At 40.9% G+C, this 22856-nt stretch overlaps 1 protein-coding gene across 1 annotated transcript in view; it reads right to left on the reverse strand.

The window, feature by feature from the left end:
- si:ch211-186j3.6 (neural-cadherin) overlaps positions 1 to 22856 on the reverse strand; it is a 238052-nt gene that overhangs the window by 168465 nt on the left and 46731 nt on the right. Inside the window, 3 exon segments of the mRNA XM_054614523.1 lie at positions 1070 to 1238; positions 5520 to 5692; positions 20610 to 20752. Of these exon segments, the coding sequence (XP_054470498.1) occupies positions 1070 to 1238; positions 5520 to 5692; positions 20610 to 20752 (485 nt within the window).

The following is a 22856-nucleotide window of genomic DNA, read 5'->3' on the forward strand; positions in this document are numbered from 1 at the left end:
TTACATTACAGTACAGTCATTTGGCAAACGCTTTTATCCAAAGCGACTTACAATAAGTATACTCAAAGCCCAGGTATCGGTAGCAGGACGGAAACAGTCCGTTTGGTGTATCCCTGCTTAAAATACAGTTGCTTCCGAGGTGAAAGGAATAGGCTGTTTGGCACTTATTAGTCTTTATGTTTCAACATGACCATGAAACTTCAGTACAAGTTAACTTTCAAACACACATGGGAAAGTAAGCGGCTTTGGCCAAGGCTCCCTGCTGCTGTTTTTTTGCCTTGGGATTGTTGTCACCAATACAGTTGCCTAAATATTTTTTTTATAGACATCCAACAGTATTTCACAATTTCAATTTGGTAACATAGTTAATTATGTAAATTTATTGTATACCAACTGCAAAAGCAATATCACATCACGTATAGTATATAGAGCGTACTGTAGGTGGATAGAAGTATCTATTTGGGACACAACATGATGTTTCAGACTTCTGCAAGGAGATCACAAAAAACATTTGTCCATGGCCTCTGCTAAAATACAATAGATAATAATAATAAATTCCCAAGAAAGGTATAACAATGATTTTGATAAATCATAGACAGAATTATTGAATTATTTCAACTTACTGTGTAAAACTTTTACACAGCCGTTTATCAAATATATTATTTGTTTTGCAGTGAGTATGTATCAATGTGTCATCAAGTTGTTTTTATTATGAACTTTTTCATTCTGTCAATATTCTTTGATTATCACACTGAGCAGCACATTTCATGAAGATTTAATTTGGCCCAGGCTGATTGTTTTAAAGCCCAAAACATTTTAAACCCAAGAATACAATGAGAAATAATATGTTTCAAAAACATTTTAAGTGAAATTTTTTTTACCACTAAAGTCTTGAAGCTCTGAGTTAGAATCCTTTATTTTAGCTGCAAAATGACAACTACTGTACCTTTAATTCAGTTTTGTATTAAAAAAGGAGTGTGTGTGTGTGTGTGTGTGTGTGTGTGTGTGTGTGTGTGTGTGTGTGTGTGTGTGTGTGTGTGTGTGTGTGTGTGTGTGTGAGAGAGAGTACCGGTGTCTGGGTGGATACTGAATGCGGGCACAGTGGAGTCTTTGTGCATGAAGCCGTATGTGACCCTGCCATTGGTGCCCTCGTCAGCATCCACGGCGTGAACCTGCAGAACGAACGTCCCCGCTGGCTGGTTCTCCAGGACTGACGTGCTCTCTCGGTACTGCTGACACTGAGGAGGGAAAAGAAGATCACAGCAATGAGAATGTGGAGAAACTTGGACCAGTGCTCTGTTCTATCAAAACTGTAATATAGAAGTATGTGGGAGGTGGAACGCTATTCATTTTAAAAGGACAGGTTGATGAAGAAAATAAAGTAGGAAGCCTGGGTCCTGCACCATTTCTATTCATTGATTTGTTACATTTGCCTGTAGAATGTGGATAGTGGTGGTGGGTTCAGGGGTCTTGAAGCTTATCCCAGCACCCACTGGAGTGATGGGTATTAGCAACGGAGCTCAATAGCTGTGAGGATGTGCTCACTGTGCTTTGGTAAACATGAAATCTGCTGATCTTTGGACATCCGCTTTGTTAGCGCTGTCCAAAACAAGTCCTTTTTTTATTGGAAGCGGGGCGCCACACTTCACAGTAAGCCTTCAGCTGTGTACCAGCAAATAGCTGCATTTGGAAAGAATTATGACATGAAGCAGGTACATTTCTGTCAGCTGAGTAAAACCTTTTGTTATTGTTTTAATGAATAATTTAATGCACAAAGAGCTGCTCATATTACTACAACAGGAATGTAGAAGGTAAACAACCCAATATTTTTACAATATTGTTTCACAGGCATAAGTATATATACTATGTATGTGTTAGACAAAGAGAATAAAAACCAACATATGGACCTTTGTACATATATGGTTTGCACCTGCAATGCATGCATTGAAAGATTATGCTCCTTTAGAGTCAAATTCCACTTAAATAAATTACTGGGATTTACCCAGAATTATTTCAAATTAAAATATCTTCCTTTGAACGTTGGAAATAGAAAAACCCTGAGAGTGCATGTGGCATTTTTTCTTTTTTACTAAGGATTACCATATGCACTGAAAAAAAGGTTCTATCTTCAAATTGTGCCAACCTCCCCTTGCAACTGTTACCATGCAATTGTCCTTAACTATGATCTTGAACTATTCAGTAATATAACTCAGTAATATAACTCAATCAACAATTTATACTGTAGCAGTTTCTTGCAATTACTTTTCTTGCTAAAATGTCAGTTTACAGTTCAGCCGCATGGCTTAATATTTAATTGAAATAATATAACAGAGTGAATGAAGCAGAGTGGGGTTTGACAAATGGCTCAGACATAGAGAGGCATTAAACAAGTGTGGTACAGAGGCCCTAGCATTACAATTGAAAATCCAAGAAACAACGTTCCTTTCCTAAAAATCACAAAACAACACGTCAAATCCCTCACGTGTGCTTGCACATGCCAAAACCGGTAAGAAAGTACGCTGGAAATCAGATTTTATATAATTGGTGTTGTGTTGTTTCCATCTCAAAAGATAAGAACCTTGCTGCTATAGATATGCACCACGTGAAACAATGACATTGAGAATTCTTGATTAAATCTGCTGTCCCGTTTAGACATAAGGTATTCTGTAGAAAAAGAGTGATTCCCAGGACGTCTAGAAATGTTAAATTGATCCCTAAAACATTAACCATACGCTCTACGTGGTGTTACCACATTCATTCTTTGAGTCCTCACAAAGATTCATTAGGCCCCTGCAGTTCTTGTAGAAATGCAAGGTAGCTGCTCCGTGTTTGGGTTCTTAAAGATTTTGTCAATCAGTGAACTTGTCAGACACACAGAGAGCTTTATTATCCCCATTTACACGCTGCCTGGGTTTCGCCCACTCCCCCTACCCCTCCCTCTCTCTGGTCTCTCATCTTTCCCTCTCTAGGTTTTTTTTTCTCCCTGTCTCACTGGAGTGCTGACGCTCATGTGCCGACAGTGGAAGGGAAGGAATCCCTCGGTACTGTTGCTTGATGTCTTGCTTTGACGTCTCACTAATGACAGTGGAACTCTTTTTATTTTCCCTCACTTCCTGCTTCTCACCAATATTCTCCTCTACCTTGTCCTCTATTCTTTTATCATGGAACAATAATTTACATTGCTTCCCCCCCCTTCAACCCTTCCATCCGTATTCATAAGAAGCTTTTGGAGTTTGATATTTTGCTTTAAAGCAACAGAATACGGAGGGACTTAGGTGAAGATGTGCAGGTTTTTGAATGCAGGCATTCACACATGCAATTCAACAGAGGGTTCACAAATGCTCAGGCAATGTGAAAACAACCCAGGTGTGTAGACCTGTCACATACCGAACAAACACAACCATAAGTCTAAACACAGGGAGGTGCTGTGATTGATGTGCCTGGTCACCAATTCTCTGATTTGCATGGACATCATGTCTTGGAACAGCCGCGGAACAGAGATCGTCTGGTTTGGTGAACTTAAGATTGCATCTCTACTTTTTGCAGATGATGTGCTTTTGGCTGGCTTCATCAGACCGTGACTTTTAGCGTGCGCTTGGATGGTTTGCAGCTGTGTAGCAGTTGGGATGACAGTCAGCGCCTCCAAGCCCAAGACCATATACTTCACTGGAGTTTGAGTTTTTGGGGGTCTTGCTCATGAGTGAGGTCGCTTCGGTGGCAGCAATGTGGACGATGTCCCAGACCGTCGTACCAAAGAAGGAGCTGGGTTTGATGGAAAAGCTCTGGATGACCAGATAATCAAAGTTCCTACCCTCAATTGTTTATCGAATGAGGAAAACGCAGAGAGAAGAAGTTGATATTATTTTGCTTCGCAGGGTGAGTGGGTTCACCTTAGAGAAGATGAGGAGCAAAGGAGTTTGCGGTCCAACTTTTTTCTGTTCCAATACTGATTCCAACATCCCAAGGTACCGGCGGACTAAAAGAACCAATTTGATACTAGCTCTCTTTGGCCCTAATTTTAATCCTGTAACCTCAAAGCATACAACCCACTGGGATTGTTTCGTGTTGTGTAATGACCCTGATGAAGGCTCTGATATTCTCTGTGGATCAGTAGTGTCTGACCCTTATTAGAAATCTACTATTGTCTAGTATTAATACCTACTACATTTTGCTTCAAGAAAAATATAAGTGTATATGAATACCCCTGTGACCAGACAGGGGTATTAGAGGTTAATAAAAGTCTGTTTGTGTCTGTAGTCTGGTATCTATGCCGCTGGTAAAAGGCTGGATCTGGCTTTACACAACAGATCTTGCTTCCCTGTATTTCTACCTCTCAGTGTGTGACTTTTGCCCCTTCTGTCTTGGTCCGCTGATCCAGGTCTGAGTTCCAGAGAGGCTACAGTCCTTTATATAGGATTTCAAAACAAGATTAAGGGCCTTGCTGCTTCAGTGTCCTGCTGCTGGCTGCCAGCGACAGAGGAAACACCAAAATTACGTCAGACGTCTTCACTAACTCGAACCAACACTCCGAATCTTCTCAATTTCCTGTTCCTGCCTTTTTCCCCTTAGTTTCTTTGTCCATTTTTGACCAAAGACACATTAATAAAAAAGCCGTGTTTGTCCAGAGCTTTCTTTTGGGTTGTTTTTCTTCCTTCATATTTTTGTATGTGCTTCACTCTTTGTTTTTCATCTTCAGTTATGTGGTTTTTTTTTTGTGTTCAGAGTTCAGGGTTTATTTGTCTGTTACAATCAGAATCCTGCCCACAGAAACAAACAAATGAATCACAGCCTTGGAGTATGATGCCAGCAGGAGATCCTGAGAGAGACACATAAGCATACAAATCACATGAAACGCTGCAGACCAGGAATCCCTCTTCTCTTCATCTTCTCTCTTAACCATTGGCTCTCATCTTGTCAGCTGTCCCTCTGTGTCTTCCTGCTACTCGGTGAAGCCGAAAGGGAAACACTTGGCGCCCAGTCTCCCCCAAGAGAGTGAGTGGGGTTTACTCAGAAAGCCGGCACTCCTAATCTTGGCTTGCGATACCACAGGGGGGCTTGAAAAGTCACCTCATTTAAAATTGAGACATGACTAGAAAAAAAAAGGGTGGAGACGTAGCGCTTCCAGAGCGGGCCTGTCGGGATTTCTCGCACATCCCTCAAAGCTTTAATTAAAAGGCAGAGATGATGTAGGAGAGAGACGAGGGTCAGGCCGGCTAATCGCTCCTCCAGAGAGGAGAGATAGAGGCTAATAAATAGAGGACGCAGACAGACAAAGAGAGGGAGCCACAAGAGTGATGGAGGAGAGTTACACGGGATGGATAGAGACAGGAAAAATAGAGCTCGTGCAGAAAAGGACTGAGTGAGAAGTCATTGAGATGTATTAAGGAGACCAGAAAACCGAGCTTCAAATGGCATGGCAACCAGGAGGGCGTACACTGCAACACTGTTTCAAACACAAGTAGATAACGAGCAAGACGAAACAAGGTTTAATGATGCAAGTGCACCATTGCCTGTCTTACCTTCTCAAAGACAGGCTTGTTGTTATTCACGTCGTCCACCCCCACTATGACCTGGGCCGTGGACGACAAGGCCTGAGGTCCGCCTGAGGCGTTGTCGTCCGTCGCTGTTACATTGAGGACGTATTCCACGCCCTGGAGGTGAGGGGGCGGGCTGGAGCGCAGACGGATCAAACCTGCAACCAGACGTGAGGATAACGCACACAGTCAGTCAGCTGTTAATGACGGTACTTGAGGTCTATATGTCCATCTTTTTAAGTTTGAGATGAACAGAAGTTGTCAGTACGGTCAAGCCTTCTCTGGATTTTAAGGAGACAAACTTGCAAAAGCATTTTAAAATCACAAAGGTAGAACAAATACTTAAGCCGATTCGGTAATGAAGCCATTACAGAACATGGGGTGTTGACCATTAACCAGGACGCAGAAGAGTCCAAAGGTTATTGATGTGCTGGACGGTTCTTTTGCCCAAATTTAAAAGGTAAAATGTGCAAGTTCTGGTAAGAGTTTTAGTTTAAAAACAAGATAACAATAATGACGTTTTGTTGAAGATGTCTATGTATTGTGTTGCAGAGATATGTACTGTAATCAGCATGCTAACCAGCTAGCCCAGTCCAGTCTTGTATTGCAATACCACTTGTTGGGGTGAAAGTGAGTAACCATAGTGACCATCCAGTCAGTCCAACATGAGAGGACCAATGAAGGTTTGGATTTATTCCTATAAATAAACTATCGATACATACATGGACCGTATACGTATACGCCCCAAGTTAGTGGCACAAACACACAGATGGCTGAAGTAAACTATATGGTGACACCCCACGTGAAGTTCATAAGATAACAGTGTTTCACCTGTTTGGTCTCATTTTACATATTCTTGCCCTGCTGTTAGATGGCTCTTTTTTTAACTGATGATTTTACATTTTGATCGTATGGGTGGTTCAATCCCTGGTTCCACCTGTTTACACGCATTGTTAGATCTATCTCCACAGCGCTGTGTCAATTATAAAGAAAGGAATGGCCGCACCCATTAACATTCTGGTATAGTGAATTTGTCTAAACCAATCGCAAATCGTCATTGGTGGTGCTTAGCACAGGATGCAACAATAGTGCCCTGGCACAAAAGAAAGGGGAAGGGGAGGAGAAAGCCGCATGAAACACACGGCCAACGGTGAGCTTATACCCACAGTCTACATCCAGTGAGTCAGTCTACACGTCGAAGTGTCCTTCAGCACTGCATTCAACCCAAGATTGGTCTCTCTTTCTAGTGAACATCTTTTGTAGTGGAAAACCAACAATCTTAAAGATCCCCCTGCATACATGTGTGAGCGTGAGTACGTCAATTCTAAGTCAGTCCAAAGTCCCAGATGTGTTAATCTTTCACATCATGAAGTGGACACGCATCAGTAAAGCCAATCATCCGATGAATCAAGCATATATTTAGTTCCAAACAACATGATATAAGAGTTCTGCTTTTTAGTATGACATTGTTATTTGAAAAAGAGCCAATTCTAATTGCTTAGAGCTTTACATTTCTTATCTTAAAAGGATCCTTTTTTGTTCTTTAAGGGGAATACATATTATACTCTGTATCCATATACTCTGTGAGTGCTATATAAGTAACAGAATGAGTAATCTCTTTTAAATCACTTCTTAAAAACCCTTTTTTACAGACTGGCTTTCATGTTATGTCATCCTTTTACGGATTTCATTTATTATTGTTATCATTATGATTATCTTTATTTTATTCAAATGTTTTTGTTTGTTACTGTTGTATCAATTGTTTTTTATTGTTTCATCTATTGTACAGTTTAATCAGCGTTTACTTGACTTTAATTTGTCCAGCCTTTGTTGGGCCTCACTGTCTTTCTGTTGTTATCTTGCCTTGCTTTTGTTTTTTATTTATCATCATTATCATTATTAGCATTATCTCTATGGGCTTTGATGGGACGTCGTGGACAAACCTAGCATAAGTCATTTTCATGTGTGGTACTGCAATGATAGGACTGAATAAACTCCGGTCTGGTTTGTCTAGGGCTTTTGCAGTCTTGTTTCAAGCTTCAGGGCAACTAAAGTTAGCCTTGAGCATTAAGACTGTAGTCAGGTAGTGCTTATATGACAATTTAAAGTAAGATATCTTTCTAATAAGAGTGTGTTGATGCTGTTTTGCACTGTAAAGTGAAGCAGTTTGTTAATATAAACTTGCTTAAAACAGGCTTCACCATGCTAACATGTCATTTAAGTTTGAAATCATCAGTCAACCATAACCATACATGTTACCAACCACCCCTTCATGGTATCAAAAAGAGTTTTGATGATTATAACTTAGAATCTGTAAAAGCTGTATAACACACCGTGCAATGCTGACAAGAGATGTTTTATCATTTTTCCGGGCTTGTTTTCATAACCATGGTGTGCTGAGTCCTTCTCTACTTTGATTCACTGTAGTTCAGTTTGAGGTAAATTTTCAATATACTCACTTACTGAAAAGAACATTATTTTAAGATATTAACAGAAAATGACCTTTTTAGGGAGCAAAACATGCTATTGAAAAACACCAAATATTGGACTGTTGGAGATCACAGATGTTTGTATGTTGACAGGAGATTCTGGACTTCTCGAGGGCATGGAATCTATTAAGTGAAGTGAGGAAGTAATCAACACAATCAACATTAGAACCAGAGTAAAGTGAGAGCAAGGTCGAAAAACATTATCAATCACACGGTCTGTGCTGCTGCAAAGGCACAAAAGTTCCCTTTATAAAAGCTCAGAGTGGGAGAGAGAGAGAGAGAGAGAGAGAGAGAGAGAGAGAGAGAAGTTTCCGGTGGACACAAAGTTTCTTATTTCATTTCTTTAGCTCTGAGAGAGATTTCATTAATTATGTCTACACAACATATGAATAGTTAAATTGATTGGTATTCCCTTTTAGCACCATCATTCTGGCATTCCATTTCATCCTCTCTCTATCTCTCTCTCTCTATCTCTCTCTCGCGCTCTCGAACAGTCCGGTGTAGGCGTCTCATCTGCATCCCACTCTCCGCTTTGAATGACTCTCCTCCGTTCTGTATTCATCTCGCCCTCTGGTGCTCTGTTTACTTTATACGTGTTGCGAAAATGCGTGTGTGTGTGTGTGTGTGGGCTAAAAGTGCGGACACACTTATTATGCCCTCCTTATCTTCAGAGGCAGGGGCAGGTGCTGTGGCTGTCATGTGTTCACTTGCTTGCTGTTACACGAGAGACCCATGGAATCGGAATTGCATCCACACTTATCATAGATATGTGTGCGTGCGTGCGTGCGCTATTCATCCTTCTATCTCGGTTTGCCAGACCAAAGGAACTGATGGGACAGATTGCAGCCAGACGTTGTATGATTATTTTGTTTGTTTTTCTGAATGTGCGTGGGTTCAGAGGTACTGCATTAGCATGACACGTGCAGGCCAATGATTTACATTGTGTTGATTTGTAGATGAGTCTTGTGAATGATTGATAAAGGAAACAGGACAAAGCAAAGAGGAGAATTGCTATTCTACTCAAGTAAATGCTTCACAAGCTCATCATTTTGGAGCTGCACATGTACAGTATGTCCCTTCTGTTTGCCTTCCCGTGTGTGTGTGTTTGCGTGTGCGTGTGTGCGTGTGTGCACGTGTGTGTGTTGCACAAGAGATGGAGGATTGCCATGGACGGGGGTGTGTGCCTCGAGGTGTTTGTCACAATGGCTGGTTCTCTGGCACTGCTGTCCATGGTTAAGGGTATACGTAGGGGTTTGTGTACGTGTGGGTGTGTGTGTGTGTGTGTGTGTGTGTGTGTGTGTGTGTGTGTGTGTGTGTGTGTGTGTGTGTGTGTGTGTGTGTGTGTTAGGGAAGTAGATAAAAATAGACAGGCGAGAGAGGGGGAAAGACGATATTAATTTACAGTCTTAGAGGTGTTATGGGAGGAAGCCTTGCATCAAGAAAGACGTGTCACATACAAAGTGTTTGGCATTTATAAATGCATAAATACACTCACACACAAACACACAACCACACACACAGTGTGGGATACACACAGGTGCAAACAGGTTGATGCAGAGTGCAATAAAGTCCGGCAGGTTTTTTTTATGGTTTTTTCAGGACAGACTACAGCGAGCCAGACTCTGTGTGCAGAGAAAACTGAGGGGATGTTTCGCAGAAGCTTCTATGTATATTATTAATATGTACGGCCTTTTTTTCACCCTTATTTCAATGGAACAACACAGTGCCTTTTGTTTTAAAGGGAGTCCAGATTCTGTGGTTTAACACAAATCCAGCAGATGCATGTAGTTTCAGGTTCTATCAGTTTTATCAGTCGTGCAAAGTCAACCGACTTGTCACCACGTTCTGCAAATAAGCACAGTGTTGATATGCCCTGTTGGCTGACAAATATGATATTCTTTACCACTCATATATATGACTTTATTCCAAAATGTCTCCTGCGAGAGTGCCTTTATTTGGACATTCTCTGGATCAGCCCTGCAATCTTGCAACAATGGCATTCTTTAACCTTCAATCTCCCCAGAAAAGTAGGGATTTTTCACTATTAAAATTATTTAGATTTTGTGTCACAGAATTGTGATCCTTGTAATCAGGCATCTGGGACATACAAAAGAAGTGGATGGCAAACAGAGAGCGATCTGTAAATCCCTTGGAGGAATATTTCACATTAAATTATGTATTATTACAGTGTCTTGCTTTTCTGTATTTGTTTTTACCGGACCCATGTTGGCGCATTGTCAAGCATACAGGAAATCTGGCTGAACAGACCCTGATCAAGATCTATTTCTGGGTCTTTTTCTCACATCTGAGGTGGACTGGAGACTGATATTCCCCCTGTGGTTCATATATGTATTTATAAAACTTTGGAGACCTAACCAGTTGTTCATTGCAGATGATCCCGAACCTCCACGTAAACCATCAATTCAATTTAAATACAGATTTTTTTTTACTGGTGCCAAACATTGTAACATAGTTTTGAAACCAATATCTGAACGATGTTGCTGCGCTAAGGACGATATGTTTTCGGTTTGTTTGTTTTTCTTTTTTTCAGCAGGATTCCGCAAACAACTGCCGGCCCGATTCTCATGCAACTTGGTGGAAGGGTGTAGAATGTGTCGTTATACAACAGTTCATATGAAAAAAAAAACTTGCTCCTCATTTTTCGAGTGTTTTCCTACAAAAGTAAGCAACACCTGTCAAATTCCATTTGTTACATTCATATGGTCTTTTTAAAATAAAATTCTGATTTCACAGGACAGAACTCAGTTAGGTTTAGTCATCAAAACTACATTTGTCATTTGGGTTAAAATAACGAGGAAACTTCTGTTATCGAAGTACCCAAGTCACGTGACTACTGATTACTCCTCGTTTCACGCGGGAACGAACAGCGGTCTCCTGGCCGAAAGATTGTTCTTGGTTTATCAACCTCCACTCCCAACTTGTGTGGGCTTTTGAAGTCTTTATACTTCCTTGTTCATTATTACATGGATAACACGCAAAATCAATTTTAATGGGATATCTACGAATTTTTGGTGCAGATACCCAAATAGTTTTTCACTTTTATTGACAAGAAAATGTACTTTTCGACAAAACTTTATTATATTTAGGAAGAAGGAAAGAGGGATGACAGTTCTAATCAAGCTGGATACGTTGGGATTATGTGGAATGCCAAGTAAATCCACTGATCCACAAGGACGGCAACAAAACCCCTTTTTTTTATGCAACAAAAGAAGCCAAACTTCCCAAACACATCAGGACTCACGGCTGTGCTAGTTGCTCTCTATACAAAACGGAAAAAAATGAAGCAGAGACACTACAAAAGAATAAGTGAAAAAGTGTATCTGGTAGAAGCAGATAAACTTGACACACCACTTAAAACCAAACTTGTTAAACACCTATAAGTTGTTCTTTGTATTTAACTGAGCTGTTGGTATTAACTTTAAGGCCACGGCCATGACCACCATTGTGCATCAGCTTTACAGCTTGCTGCAGAGGATTTTTTCAGTAGAAAATAATAATTGGAAACATAATGATGGATGCAGTTCACAATGACACTTGTTAAGATCAAGGCAGATCTCAATATTTAACTGGAGATCTATTCATTAGGCTAATGTATGGAGGCATAACCAACCGATAAATTGTACACTCAAGGCTGCATAACAGCTCTTTGCAGTTAAAGAAAAAGCTTCACCCTCCCTTCAGTACAAACTACATGTGCAATTCACTCTGCTCATTCTTTCATGTAGGCCAGGCTTTTAATTATAGACACTTATTCCACACTAGTGTTGCTGACTTTCCGTTGAGGTTTGGCCATCTCCGCAGCTAGATGTATTCAGGCCAAATCTCTCACCTGGACACCTTTGCTACGATAAAAAAAAAGAAGCAATTTGCTCATACTGTACAGTAGCCTGGATGGTTTGCTCCAGATATCTCATTATCCAAACACAAATAGGCTATTGTATGGTGCGTGGCTTGGGTTGATAGGGGTTGTATTGTAGAATGGGCTTACGAGAGATTGTGATGAATAAAAAAAATGTCGATAAATGAGACTACAATTAGAACTGTCTGCTACAGAAACAGCAACCGACTTGGGTCAACCAAAACTGGCCACAAAAGTAAATAAATAAATGCTGATTTTTTCAATACTGCTATTAATCTTGTCATCAATTTTATTTTCATGGGCCATTATGCAGCAAATGTTATCCTTGTGGATACATGGTATTTTGAAGATGTTTTTACACTGCTTAGCAGGTGTAACTTAGAGGGTTGTTGCACCTAAATAACAAGACTAAGATATCCATGAAAAAGGCTCTGTGAAGCTGCACTAAGGAACAGCGGCACTTTCAACTAAATGCATATGTCAGCATGCTTACAATGACAACGGCGCCATGCTGTTTAGCAGTTTGTGTCAACATGGTAGGCACAAAGTACAGCCGAGGCTGATGGAAATTATATTAGTTTTTCAGGTATTTGATCATAAACCAGGGATCACAGGTTATCCTGAAAGGGACATTATAATAATAATAATAATAATAATCAATCCTTTATTAGTCCCACAATGGGGAAATTATTTCTCTGCATTTAACCCATCCCGGAGGAGCAGTGGGCTGCAATGAAGTGCCCGGGGAGCAACTTGGGGTTAGGTGTCTTGCTCAAGGACACCTCGGCATGTTGCCGGTAGAGGGGTTTGAACCACCAACCTTGTGGTTACGGGACAAGCGCTCTACCTCATGTGCCACAGCCGCCCCATTAATGTCTGTACCAAATGTTATCACAATCTATCCAATAGTTATAGAGATAATTCACTTGAAAACCAGAAAAAATCATGTCATAGTGGTGTTAGAGGGAGAGCTCAGGAATCATGAATATCTGTACAAAATTTTTCCCAGTGAAAAGAAAATACATTTTTCAACAGGTAACTGTAATGCCACCAGCAGACTATAGGGAAAAACCAGGGAATCACCAAAGTCATTACAATGTGTCCCCTTGGAAACACACGTCTTTCTTAATCTCATGGCATATAAAGCAATAGCAACATCAAGATATTTCAGTCTGAACCAAAGTGGTGGACATCTCTAGAGACATGTTTAAAAATTACACTTTTGGTTTGATTTGCTTTTTAGGTATTCAATGATTTCTGCCTCCATCCAGATAAAATCAAGGTGAGTAAAACTTTACAGACCTCACAGTGCTGGCCGAGAATTTAACATGTGAATCTATCGTCCATATTAAAACATATACGGGGATATTGTGATTGTCTATGATGTCATTTTAATTGATAATTACAAGTACATACTAGTTAACATTTCTCAGAAGAACTGATCAAACTCAGTAAAATCAAACCATTGTCTTAATCTGATTACTCTGTATTTGTGTGCATGCATGTAAGCAGTCAGTTTATATCTGAAAATAGCTTTTTTCCCCCCTCTAAATTCACATGAAAACGTTGTTTTCATTTTGCACTTAAATTCTTAATCAAATGAGGAAATACTCAATACTTTACTCAATCCTCAATAGGAGTTTATGAAATAGACTTTGCCGTGTGGTTTTCTTAAATTAACTATTTATTTATTGAACTACCAGAAAACATGCTGTATAGTGATATATTCATTGAAATATGAAAAGACCTACAGTACCAGTCAAAAGTTTAGACACACCTTCTCATACAACTACTTTGAAGAATGTAAAATATAAAACATATTCTGGTTTGTTGAGCATTTGTTTGTTTACCACATAATTCCATATGTGTTCCTTCATAGTTTGGATGTCTTCAATATTAATCTACAATGTAGAAAAAAATAAAAAAATAAATAAAATAAAAACCATTGAATGAGAAGGTGTGTCCAAACTTTTGACTGATACTGTATATCGAGACAGAAAAGGTTGGCCATATCGCCCAGTGCTCAGAGTGAACACTTCTCATTGAAAATACTTTCTACTGAAGAAATAGTCTCTATGAAAACTTTTGACGTGCGTTTGTGGATTGTCCAGAGTAAACGCCACACTGTTTCTATAAAGTCACTGTGCTGGTCAATTTTACCGTATTTATTCAATGCTATAAAGCAAAACACATAAATCTTTGTTCACATCAATCTTTGTCTCAGAACTTGTGCATTTAAACTAATACGATCTGCAGTGAGTCAGTATAGAATACTATAATAATTCAAATAGTAAGACCTTTTGAATGAGAAGTAGTACAGTAGCACTGCAGTAGTTAAAGTTATAAACAGTGGTAGCAGTAACAGCTGAACTGCAGTAGGTAGGGGTGGACAGAAATAGTCGCAGTAGTAATAGTTTTATTTGGATTTATATTATATGAAAGCTGGACTCCGCTCGAATCATGAATTACAAATAATAGAAAAACATGTAGGTACATACATAAGATGCATTAACAAAGTAAGCACTCTTCCATCCTCCCGTCTCTCCACCCACGCCGCTCCGACAGCGCCGCAGAGTGCACTCATGCTTAATGAATTGAGACAGAAGGCCAGATAAATGTGACCAGTTCAGTAAAGGCAGCAGGCAGACACACACACGGAGAGAAAGAGAGAGGCTACTGGCTGCTCGCTATGTGACATGTACGGGGAGCACCGGGGGCGCCCTGCAGTCCGATCCCCGCTTTACTCTGCCTCTGGTTGGAATAAACATCTAATAGGGCCTAAAAGCCCCAGATGAGAGCAACACATGCTGGGTAAGTGGTTGAAAATGGGACATGGAAAAGGTTTTAGGACATTCCAAGAACAAAGCATACAGCGAGCGTCTGTTCTGATCTATGAGATATGTGTCCCTGTGGTATGGGTTATGGCCCTGTGTGTATGTGCATCTCTCTGGGTGTGTGTGTTGGTCTGCATGTGTGTAGATGCATACATATGTACAGTACATCTGTTTAATCATGTTTATGCTTTTGTCTGTGCATATGTGTGTGTGGATATGTGTGTGTGCTAACATTTTGACAGTGCGAGGGTGCGTTTTCTCCATGTCCACAAATGTTTCTGTGTGTGAGTGGGTGTTGCTGCTAACAGAGCCAGCACACATCATCGCTTGTCCGAGATGGAGAAGATGCTTCCCCGGGGGTCAGTGAGCAGCCGTCACTTCACATGAACGGCAGCCGGGAGGGAGGAAGTGGAGGGGCGAAAGCGAGCGATGGGCGAGAGACAACACAGAGGACTTGGGGAGAAAGCGGGACGGTGGTGATGGTAGGGTGAGGGCTGGGGTGTAGGCGGAGAGGGACGGAGGCAGTGCTTCCTCCAGTCAACATCATGGAGTCTGGATAAGGGAGACGACGAGGGAGAAGCGAAGAGAAGGGGGACCAAAGAAAGAGTGACGGAAAAGAAAAAAGAAGGAGCTTTCAAAGAAGAGAGGGACGTGGACTAGCGGAGGAGAGAAAGAGACTATAACGATGCCAGAGGGAGCCAGGGAGAAGAATGAGGGCAGAACAATGTGGGTTTGTTACATAAAGCAGGATCAGACACAGGTCACCACATCAGTCCAAACACGATAGAGAGAGTCGAGGAAAGACTAAATAATAGAAATGAAACTAGACAACAGGACGACATTCTAGCCCATCCCTGGTGATCGAGAGTCTTCACTGAAAACAAACTCACCTACTGCCTCCCTCTCAAGGAAATACTCTTCTTCTACTCTTTCAAATTGCCCATAAAGCTTAGCTGAGAAAAATAGCGAATGATCGAAACCTGTTTATTGACGACAGAATTTGCCCTAAGAGGAGGGTGTGTTTCTGTATTTATGGGTTTTAATAGGAAGAGCGTGATCATCATATTGACCGGCCTGCTCTGATCCTAATGGCCATCTTAAATCTCGGGGAAACGTACTGTATTCTGGGGTGAGTTACAGGCAAATTAACATGGAGAGGGAGGCCGGCAGGGCAGCTCCTGCCGGAAGCGAGGAAAACAAATCGCTTCAATGATTGTCGGACATTTAGGATGAGTTGGCAACGAGAGGGGAGAAGAGGCGATAAACGATTTCCATCAGCGGCAGGGAGAGAATGAGATGGGTTGGAGAGGGTGGGCGGAATCCAACGCGCTCGCCTCCCATTATACGAGCCATAAAATAGTTTTAATGACCAAATGTCTGCTCTTTCAAACAAGATATTGGATCATATTACAAGCGTTATGGTGTCGCACCTTGGCTCGCACACAAATTGTGGAGTGCCTCTGTTTGCATCCGGATCAGGCTCGCTTCCCTCCGTGTGTCTGCACGTGGGAATGTGACTGCAGGTGTCATAGGGGGAGGAGATGCATGCACAAAGACTTGAATAATCCTTCTTCTAGCCAAAGTATTTGTTTTATTGGTACTGATAGAGTTCTATTAAACTGTAGAACTGAAGCATTTAATTGATTAGTCGATCAGAACAGAAATGTAATCTTCAACACATTTGAAAACTGATGAATAAGCCTGGTGAACTTATCTATTTTTCTCATCATCAACAAATGTGAAGTAAAAATCAAAGTATAAATGCATCTCTCAATACTTTACAGATTTGCTGTCCCGGCAGTTGATTCCAATCCCATCTGTAACCAAAAACTGAAGACAAAAAACTTTGATAACAGCTCACAAAATAGTCTTCAGCCAGCAAGACAAAACATCCGGCGGCTTTTCAGTGAGTACAGCGTCGTGTCGGTCACTAACTGCAGGGCTGGCCTTTGATCCCCGGCTTCACCCGTCCACTAGTAGCACTGACTGAACCCCAACATTTCTAAAGGACAAGTATCTGTGAATATAAGTAGGGCACTTTATTTGTCCCCTTTGGGAATTTAGTTTTTTCATTCTGTTTTTATTTTCTTTCTGTACACCCCGACGCAACAATGAGGGGAGACGTCAAAACGATGGGGCTGATGCAGCGCAGCGTTCCGAGCATAGCTGTGGCAGCCAGCTGACCGCCAGGGCCCGACCTCTCCAGCTACCTGTCCACACTCCGTATCGGGTACCTGCTGGACTTGAACCATCTACCCAAGCCAAGTCCCTAAACACTGAGCTACTACCACCCTGAATGAATGACAGGCAAATTGTGAAATGTGCTTCAATATCAATATTTTTGCAGTCTTTTTTTGACTGATTTTTCCTAGAACCCAGGGTTGTGTTTTGAACGTATTCTTTGGCCCAACCAGTGTTCGAAAACCAAAAATATTCAATGTAGAGAATAAAAGTAAAAATGTTCGCTGTAAAAAATAATTATATATATATACAGTGGGTACGGAAAGTATTCAGACCCCTTTAAATTTTTCACCCTTTGTTTCATTGCAGCCATTTGCTAAAATCGAAAAAGTTCATTTTTTTTCGCATTAATGTACACTCAGCAACCCATCTTGACAGAAAAAAACAGAAATGTAGAAATTTTTGCAAATTTATTAAAAAAGAAAAACTGAAATATCACATGGTCATAAGTATTCAGACCCTTTGCTCAGTATTGAGTAGAAGCACCCTTTTGAGCTAGTACAGCCATGAGTCTTCTTGGGAATGATGCAACAAGTTTCTCACACCTGGATTTGGGGATCCTCTGCCATTCTTCCTTGCAGATCCTCTCCAGTTCTGTCAGGTTGGATGGTGAACGTTGGTGGACAGCCATTTTCAGGTCTCTCCAGAGATGCTCAATTGGGTTTAGGTCAGGGCTCTGGCTGGGCCAGTCAAGAATGGTCACAGACTTGTTCCGAAGCCACTCCTTTGTTATTTTAGCTGTATGCTTCGGGTCATTGTCTTGTTGGAAGGTGAACCTTCGGCCCAGTCTGAGGTCCTGAGCACTCTGGAGGAGGTTTTCTTCCAGGATATCTCTGTACTTGGCCGCATTCATCTTTCCTTCAATTGCAACCAGTCGTCCTGTCCCTGCAGCTGAAAAACACCCCCATAGCATGATGCTGCCACCACCATGTTTCACTGTTGGGATTGTATTGGGCAGGTGATGAGCAGCGCCTGGTTTTCTCCACACATACCGCTTAGAATTAACGCCAAAAGTTCAATCTTGGTCTCATCAGACCAGAGAATCTTATTTCTCATAGTTTGGGAGTCCTCCATGTGTTTTTTGGCAAACTCTATGCGGGCTTTCATATGTCTTGCACTGAGAGGCTTCCGTCGGGCCACTCTGCCATAAAGCCCCGACTGGTGGAGGGCTGCAGTGATAGTTGACTTTGTGGAACTTTCTCCCATCTCCCTACTGCATCTCTGGAGCTCAGCCACAGTGATCTTTGGGTTCTGCTTTACCTCTCTCACCAAGGCTCTTCTCCCACGATTGCTCAGTTTGGCTGGACGGCCAGGTCTAGGAAGAGTTCTGGTCATCCCATACTTCTTCCATTTAAGGATTATGGAGGCCACTGTGCTCTTAGGAACCTCGAGTGCTGCAGAAATTCTTTTGTAACCTTGGCCAGATCTGTGCCTTGCCACAATTCTGTCTCTGAGCTCCTTGGGCAGTTCCTTCGACCTCATGATTCTCATTTGTTCTGACATGCACTGTGACCTGTAAGGTCTTATATAGACAGGTGTGTGCCTTTCCTAATCAAGTCCAATCAGTTTAATTAAACACAGCTGGACTCCAATGAAGGAGTAGAACCATCTCAAGGAGGATCAGAAGAAATGGACAGCATGTGAGTTAAATATGAGTGTTACAGCAAAGGGTCTGAATACTTATGACCATGTGATATTTCAGTTTTTCTTTTTTAATAAATTTGCAAAAATTTCTACATTTCAGTTTTTTTCTGTCAAGATGGGTTGCTGAGTGTACATTAATGCGAAAAAAAATGAACTTTTTCGATTTTAGCAAATGGCTGCAATGAAACAAAGAGTGAAAAATTTAAAGGGGTCTGAATACTTTCCGTACCCACTGTAAATGGTTCCAGCCTCGAAAGACTTAATACTGTAACACTCTGTTCTCTATACATTGAACAAATGTAGCAAATATTGTTTATAAGTATTTTCAGAAAGAAAGAATGTTAAAACTAAATCTATAAAATCAACAGGGTATAGATTTTGGACATAACTAGGTCTTCAGTACATTGGTTGATGATTGGTTTAGTAAAAAAACCCATTAATCATCTATTTGAGTTAAAATGATCAATGAATTACTCAAAGTGAAAATAATAATTTCTTCCATTAGTTACCCTACTCAGTATTGTTACAGCAGGATGTGTTACTCCATTGATAATCACCAATCATATTAAACCTGTGGATTAACAGATATATGGCTAAATCAATCGATGTGAGCTAAATGCTAACAAGGCATTGGAATCCAAATTGCAGATCGACACCATGCACACTGAGTTAATGCACACGCGAGCAGAAACAATGTATTTGGCACAGCAAGCCTGCGCTCATCTTCTGATGGTCGATGGAACCGTGTTATTTGCCGCGTTTCTTCTCCCTGCTCGATCATATGACCACTTTCAGTGTATACTGACTTTACTGACGGAGAATGTCATCGCTGGGGAACAGAGGAGATGGTGCTTTGAAGTTTTGAGTAATTGAATTTGTAAAAGTCATTGTATTACCCTATAATAGGATATGCAGATTCAGAGGGGTTGCAATTTACAAAGGGGTCGAACCACTATGAAATTGCCGCCCCACACTTCCCGCAAACACGCGCACACAGACACCCACACACACAGTGTCATTAACACAGTTTCCATTTCACATTGCCTCTCATTGCTGCTCCTGCCTCGGAGGAAGTTGAGATGTGTGACTATAAACCTCAGATGATATTTTGTTACAGAGACAGTGTGGAAACGCTCCGCTCACTCTGGCTGATTACTCTAACGTCTCCATGACATGACCTGTCAGGATTTAAATATCCTTGACAAAGCTTCCTGCAGACAGAGGAAGGAAGGCTGGCGAGGCATCTCTACCAACACAATGGTAGATAGGCTGAAGGACAGAAAACTAAACTACACACACTATAGGAAGCATCGTTTGAAGAAGCTCCGAGGCACGCTTGACAAACTGCAGAGCTTTTACATTTATACGGTGTATGTAAATATAGCAGGGAAGGCTGACAGCAAAACAGGGTGTAAACAACTGGAATAAAAGCAATTTTTGTGCAGATTTCAGGGTTCCTGCTAAATGGTGACGCGAGTAAATAGATCAATAATAACAGGCTCCTGAGCTCGGCTCTGTTCTATTAATAGGCAAGACAAATTGAACAGGAAGACACTTGTGATTCATAATGATTATATTATCATTATTTAGGAAAAGATCATGACATACTCAGTGGGTATAAGCAACAGAACTATTTCGTTAAGTTTAGGAAAAGATTGTGAAATACTCAGTTAGTATAGACAACAAAAGTAGTTAGTTAAGTTTAGGAAAATATTGTGAAATACTCAGTTAGGTTAAGTAAACAAAACAACGTATTTTTATTTTTTTTAATTAACCAGGGAAGTTCCATTCCTTAAGTACATTACGTGTCAAAACATCAACACTGAGTTCTCGCTTCACATGGGGAACAAACTTTGGTCTCCTGGCTGAAAGATGACTGTTTGTTGTTTTAAGCAGCAATCAGGACCCCTCCCACTTTGCAGTCCCATACTACACCATAGGCCAACTCACCTCAGCCATTTCTATGTGGTTTAGAAATATGTCTTACCTTTTTGGCTGTCAATGATGAAGTTGCCCTCCTCGTTTCCTGTGGTGATCTTATACGTGATCCCGTCCCCGTCGGGGTCTTTCGCCAGCACCGTGGCCACAAGTGTGTTGGGGCCCGCATCCTCTGAGACGAAAGTCCGATATCTGATAAAACACATACGAATACAATCAACAGCTTGCCTACACTGCTGCGAAGGTGAAAATGAGACGCATTCAACATAGTTTTGTCAATGTTTCAAATCAATTCCATCTAATTCACATTCGACCAGCAGATCAATGCGTCAGCACATGAGACAAAGATGGAAACCAGCTGCAATACCCGAACAAATATTGATTGATTTGAACCATAAATGCATTACATTACATTACAGTCATTTAGCAGACGCTTTTATCCAAAGTGACTTACAGTCAGTAGTATATTACATATCATTCACCCATTCACACACTGATGACAGGCTACCATGCAAGGTGCCACCATCAGACTCTAACTAACATTCATCATCCAGTCCACACCGATGGCAAGCCTTCGGGAGCAACTTGGGGTTAAGTGTCTTGCCCAAGGACACATCGACTGCCGAAGCCGGGTATCGAACCGCCGATCCTCTGAATGGAGAACGACCCTGCTCGATGGTGAAAGTGAGCTTCCTGTTTCCTGTGATATTTCTACAGTAAAACAGGATGTGGCTCTCCACTGCGCCACAGCCGCCCCACATGCGTCACGAGCAAATCAATTTACAGACAAACCCAACGCACCAGTACTAAAAACTATAACCTCACCAGTGTCATTTTTTACAAGGTTTTTTTTTATCATATCTTTTCATTTCAAAGCATTTCAAATTCAGCTAGGGTGAAAAACTTGAAAAGGGCTGGTTTGATATACTGTGAATGACAAAAAAAAACTCTATGGTGGCAGCCATTAAACCCTTTTGGATAAATCCCACTGCATGCACCAGAATAACAGCCTAAACAATGAAAATCACATCTTTGGCCAAGTTAGCCTGAGATTGTGTACACCATTTCTTGAGTCTGACATCTGGTAAATGTTGCAAGTGATGACTTTTTTTTTTTTTTTTTTTTTCTTTTCAATCTGCTGAGCGATGGCTGGACCAGTGTTTGTGTTTCACACTGTGAGCAAAGAGAATTTTCATGTGCAGCCACAAGAGGCCTATTTGTGACTTTCTTATGAGGTAAGTGGTTTTGATCCCAGGTGCACAATACTGACAACATTTCTAACATAGCGAACAGACCAACATGCACCGGGGCTTTACTCAATGGTAAAATGTCATGCGTTTAATGTGAGAGCTATCTTTTTTTTTTTAAAAAGCTAGTTGATTGCTTTCCCCGTGAGCCCCAGGTGTTAATCAGTCCCTGAACAGTTGCAGAAACACAAACCAGCAGAGATGTGAGGAGCAGTGTTCAGAACGACCCGCAGGGAAACAAAAAAAAAAGATAGATACCGTTCTGGTTACCGCCATATGTGCATTCGCTGAAGACATAAAGAAAGTTTCACACTAGCCTCCCAGACTTCTAACCGCCCACACCACCCATCCTCCATCACACCCTCCATCATAGAGTACCTGCAATCTAACAACTTTCAAAGTGAGAACTTGGAGCAGGGTGGTGATGGTGAAAGTGAGCTTCCTGTTTCCTGTGATATTTCTACAGTAAAACAGTATGTGGTAGACAGGAATAGTTCTCAGCACAGCACAAGCTTCATGGTTGTGTTGGCCGCAAGTGTGCATAACCATTATTTAGGACATTCTCAAAAAGAATTTATGGGTGTTTATGTCTGTTGCTGGATTCTGATTTTCTGAACAATGAAAAAATAACAGTATCATAAACTCATCTTTACACTTCAAACAGAAGCATCTAAACAGAAGGTCAAAGACATATTAGTCATGCAATTTATCAAGAGTTGTAATATTAAAATGCATTAATAGACTGATAGAAACAGTTCAAAGTATGCATTTATTATGCATTATAAGTATGCAAAGTAACAACTATGCGTGTATGTACATAATTGGGAAGTCCCTAATGTATATGTATGTATGTATTTATATATATATATATATATATATATATATATGAATAAATCCCATTCAAGCAAACTTGCACTGACATGCATTTCTTATCAGCCCACGCGTACCAAACTGAGCTGAGCTGCTTGCTCTAAAATTCTCCTTCAGTTTTGTCTTTGTATCTCAAGAGTAGCACTTTGAACTTCAGCTTTGAACTCTCTTTTGGCCTT

This window comes from Anoplopoma fimbria, chromosome 2 (assembly GCF_027596085.1).
Source record: "Anoplopoma fimbria isolate UVic2021 breed Golden Eagle Sablefish chromosome 2, Afim_UVic_2022, whole genome shotgun sequence".
Classification (NCBI taxonomy): domain Eukaryota; kingdom Metazoa; phylum Chordata; class Actinopteri; order Perciformes; family Anoplopomatidae; genus Anoplopoma; species Anoplopoma fimbria.